The 4,934-nt window shown below is 45.1% G+C and overlaps 2 protein-coding genes across 2 annotated transcripts in view; both read right to left on the bottom strand.

The window, feature by feature from the left end:
* Positions 1-4,934, bottom strand: part of aftpha (aftiphilin a) — a 17,168-nt gene that overhangs the window by 11,268 nt on the left and 966 nt on the right. The window contains exon 2 of the mRNA XM_020620288.1: positions 7-1,669. Within this exon, the coding sequence (XP_020475944.1) occupies positions 7-1,633 (1,627 nt within the window). The 5' untranslated portion in view covers positions 1,634-1,669. The remainder of the gene's footprint in view (positions 1-6; positions 1,670-4,934) is intronic.
* Positions 1,664-4,934, bottom strand: part of LOC109971803 (NACHT, LRR and PYD domains-containing protein 3-like) — a 64,634-nt gene continuing 61,363 nt past the window's right edge. The window contains exon 5 of the mRNA XM_020620287.1: positions 1,664-1,669. Within this exon, the coding sequence (XP_020475943.1) occupies positions 1,664-1,669 (6 nt within the window). The remainder of the gene's footprint in view (positions 1,670-4,934) is intronic.

Below are 4,934 nucleotides of genomic sequence, written 5' to 3'. Positions count from 1 at the left end.
CAGTGCTTCCCAACTGATTGTCTGTCCTGCTGGTTTGTTTGCGGGCAGCTTCACTTTCCTGCCGCTCCTCATCTCTGACCTCTGCAGGAGGAGCGACGCTCTGCTCAGTGCTGAACGCCACCCAGGACTCCCCCTCCACCTGCTGCTGCTCCCCGAAGGCACTCCACCCTGCATCTGCCTCCCCATCGACACCTTCCACAGCTGAGCTGAAATTCCCAAAACTGTCACTGACGGGGAATTCTGCAAACCTGCCATCATCCTCCCCCTCGTGTCCACTGGTGTGAAATTTGGGGGAGTTGAAGTCACCAAAATCATCATCCTCATCAGTGTTTGTAACTTCCTTTGCAGGAGGTGAGCTGCAGGACCTGCTCTGCTCCTGCTGGACCTCCAGCTGCTCACATTCCACAAAGCCCTGACCACCAAAGGAGCCAGGGTCTCCAAAGTCTCCAAAGTCCTCATCGTCCTCTGCCAGCTGGCTGTGGTCAGCGGGTGTGGCAGTATCCCCCTGGAGGGGAGGAGAGGGTACTGAGCCCGTGGTGCTCATGTCTCCGTACTCCTCCAGAGCATCTGTGGACAGCAGCCGGCCGAACGACGTCTCTGTCTCAGTTTCTGTGTCGTTCCCAGAGCCCTTCTCGCCAGATTGTCCCACCTCACTATCTGCAGCTGCATCAGGGGAGAGGTCGCTCTCACTGCAGCCCGCGGCCTCTTTGGAATCGTCCCTGTCAGCTACATTGACACTGTTCAGAGTGAGGGGCCTGTTAGTGCATCCTGCCTCCTGTGCAAAGCCTACGTCCCTTTGTTGAGAGCCAATGTCTGTGTGCAAGCCCTGGTCTATGCTGCACGAGCCGCCTGGGGCCTCAGCAGGAGCAGATATGGAATCAGAGCCAGCTGTGCCAGGACCAGTTCTGTTTGTGTCCCTGACAGTGTCCTCTGAAGTCACTCCCTGCTCTGTATTACAGTGCTCATTATGGTAGGCAGCTTCTGGCAGCCAGCTGCCCCCTGTGGGATTGTCCAAGTCCTTGTTTGCTGTCTGGCTGAGGAGTCCTTCAGCACTGGAAAAAGCAGCAAAGTCTGCAAAATCGTCCTCCGGGCTGCCAACGGCGCCGCTGCCCATATCCTCTATGGATGCTCCTTTTAAATAAGAGTGCACAGAACTCTGTGAAGAAGGGCTTACCTGAACATCAAAGGTTGCAAACCCGTTAGTGAACACCTCTGTACCTCCGCCATTGCAATTAGCCAGCTCGCTGCCAGCTGTGTCGCTTACTGAGAAGTCCAGGGAACTGGAGAGGGCCTTTTTCATCTCAGTTCTTTCTGAGGGACCGCTGCCTAGGTGGCTCAATGGCACAATGCCATTAGCCTTGGAAAGCTCATTATTAGGGCCGTGGATGCCGTTGGAGGAGTTGTGGTTGAATCCCATCAGCCCTCTGCTGCTGATGAGCTCAGGTGGTGAGGTGGCAGTCAAAGCCTGGGACTGGTTAAAAGTTGTCGGGGTGTCAAATTCTGTGACGCTGACGCTGCTTGGGACACCACCAGAGAAGGTGCCGAAGTCTCCGAACTCATCATCCTCTTCCTCAGCACCGTCCTCCATCGGGGGTGGGGAGGACGAGTACATGCGAATCACATCTGGCTCCATGATTCTCTGGCAATCGACGAATCCTCCTGGCTACACCTGAAACAGCGAGACAAGACAATTAGAAAACAATCATCTGTCACAGGAGATGCACAGGTAGACAGACATGACTAAGCCCGAGCCTGGCTTCACAAACACAAGCTCCAGGACCAGCGGGCCTGACGTGTGGTGTGAGCCAAAGCACAAACTAATTTACTAAAGCACTACCACAACAGGGTGGTGTCAAACTGGCGGTAATAAAGCAAAGCAGCGATGAGAAACCAGTGCTGAGACAGAGAAAATTAAGACAGAGCTGCAACAAAGTGAGCGTTACAAATCAGTCTGCATCTCCGGCGCCAGCAGGTTCTGCTCACACTCTTCATTTCAGGTGATACTTACACAGCGAACAACATGAGCCTGCTGCTGGAGACTCTAAAAATTAACTGTGTCAACAGATTGCAAAATTAAACAGAATAAAACTGAGTTTTTGAAGAAGTGTCTGCAGCACTCAGCAACAGCTGCACCCTCCAGGGCAGAAGTTGTTCACCGGCAACAAGAGTTTGCCTCTCAAAGCAACAGGTTCAAGGCTTTCCCACAAACATAAGGCTTGTTAATTGTTCTCCCCAAAATTTAAATGTGTTTATTTGTAAAAAGCAGCTGAATTCTGTGCCTTGCATTGACCTTGTCACATCACATATTAGTAATGCTTTATTTCGGTGGGCCCATTATTTCCTAAAATGTTTAAATTTCCAAGCAAGACTGACACAGTTTGGTAATAACTGGAGAAAAAAACAAAAATGTGTTCAAGTATTTTCCAGTTAAAATAGTTAAGTCTAACTCTAGCTGTTTCCAGAAGAACTCCCTTGAATATTCAAGCATCATTTATTACTGAAAATTTGACCATTGACTTTGGCTGAAAAGTGTGTTCCTCTAGATTCTAGATGAACTGAATCAATCAATCACGAGAAATGTAATTAGTAACTATTTTAATAATACATCAATCATACAAGTCCAATATCAAGCACAAAAGCAATATGAATTTGCTAAATATATTTGACTACTGCTCTGATGAAAACTTGACCTCTGTGAAACATTTAACATGTCAGATGTGACAGATCGATCATCATAGACTTGTAGTGCTAATGATTCAGTCTGCAGGTGCATCACGTTTAACATGTGACCCATGTTTTACTAAACGGAGTGAAAAGCTGAGTATTGGTTATAAGAGAGCTCAGACAACAGCCTGCAATGTCAACACTATCGTTAGAATCTCTCTCCTTAACTATCCATACCCAACTCAACACCAAGATTTGAAGGATGAGTTTGACACAGACTTAGAGTTGGATGGTAAGTGTAAATGTAATATACTGTACTGTACATAAAATACTCCTAATTTCTACTAACTATGAAGTTAAATGGCTTGTTGGGACAGCTGTTGTTGTAGAATATTTACTACATGGAAAGGAAGCATATGGTGGAATTACTGCAGGTTTAGTCATTTCCACAAAAAGAGGAGAGCAAAGGTTTATTTGGAGGCCTGCAAGTGGGTGGGTATGGAGCCGCTCTCTTTAAACTTTGGCTCTACAACTTTGACCATCTGGTACCACATGCTGAGACCAAGGCACTTGCTATTGCTTTAGCTTAAGTTTAAAATGTCAGTATGTTATTGAGTGTGACTTGTATTAAAATGAGATTATCTGATGAGCTTTTTGTATTTAGAGGTACATGCATATTGACACACTGGAACAGGTAGACACTGAAGCTAAGGCAACCCAATTCATTGTGAAGATGTTTAATCCTGTAAAGCCTGACACATCAAAAAAATAGCCAGAACATTCTAATTCTTTGGAACTGAGATGTTTATTAAACCTTTTAACAAAATCCAAAAGAAAATTCAAGATTCAAGATTTTTATTTGCCATTTATACATAGACAGACAGTCCAGGCATATGGGAATAAATGTGCCATATTATTATTTTTGCTTATTTTTTTGTATCACATTTGATACATGCGGCATTTTTGGCCATTTTTAATGCTCAGAAACTTGCGTAGCGAATATGACACAAATGGTTTTATAGGGTTAAGACTAATTTCACCATCCGGCACCTGGTATGTAGGACTGTAGGCCTGCTACTAGAGGGTATAGGTGGTTTTCTGTTGACATACTTGGATGGATGGATACTTGACTTTTACAGTGGAGTACACAGCATACTGCACCAGTATCTGTTTTATTAGTGTCTGGGTTACATAGGCCTGTATATTGGCCCAGTCACACCTGCACTGCTGTAAAATGAGGCAAACAACTATTTTTTTTATTGTGTATGCATACACACAATGAAAATGACAAATATTCTATTCTGTGGGTGTGTTGGAAATCGCCTACTACACGTATTTTTCTGTTGAATGCCTATTAGCCGAATAAAAATGCAGTGGGCACTGCAGCCACGCCACTGTCTAGTAAGCACAACTTCGGTCATGCTACTACGCGGTCATCTTGCCACCGATTGACCCAGATGTTCACATGTGACGACACCAGTTGCTCATTCTTCATTTGTTCATAATAGTAGTAGCACAGCTGTCACTGTTCACTTAGGTAGGTAGGTAGAACTTTACTGATCTTACAGTGGGAAATTCCAGTGTTCCAGCAGCTGTAAAGGACAAAAGAACATGACACCATAAGAATAAACACCCCACACCAATCTTGAGAAAACAAGATCCGGGTACCCAAAAAAACCAAACAAAAATATAGTATTTCAGAGACAATCAAGAACAAGAAGTGACCTCCCACAGTTTGTCCCTGAGACACAAGTCAAAAAAGATACCTAGGAACAAGACAAAAAAAGAACAGTATTGAGGAATCAAGAAAACAACCAGAAAATCAAGAACAATCGAATATTACTCTCACAATTAATCCCACAATGGGGGAAAGAAACCAGTGTTTCAGCCATAAGGATCTCTGAGGAACTAACAGGTACAATTAAACCATAATACTGGCCTTACTGAAAATGACGACGACATAAGAATGTCACTCTAAAGTAGCTGATAATGGCCATATGAAAGGGACAATCCAGCTCGACTGAAAGAGGAACCTGTTTGCGTTCCCGGTCACCGACCAGTAGCAGAGGGTGGAGTCTAAAACGTGTACTTGCTTTGTTGGCCTTATCTCACAGAATACCTGAGGGCAGGTAGATTACACGCAGGCAATGCTGGCCTAGGCCAAAGCGGTCCAGAAAGATGAGTTAACGAGCACAAACTAGCATGACCCCTTTGTTCCCCAGAAAACTACACTGAAATCTGAGCCTCCATTCATTTGAAGCATATACCTG

This window comes from Monopterus albus, unplaced genomic scaffold (assembly GCF_001952655.1).
Source record: "Monopterus albus unplaced genomic scaffold, M_albus_1.0 scaffold235.1, whole genome shotgun sequence".
Taxonomy (NCBI): domain Eukaryota; kingdom Metazoa; phylum Chordata; class Actinopteri; order Synbranchiformes; family Synbranchidae; genus Monopterus; species Monopterus albus.
This window is presented reverse-complemented; position numbering and strand designations above follow the sequence as displayed.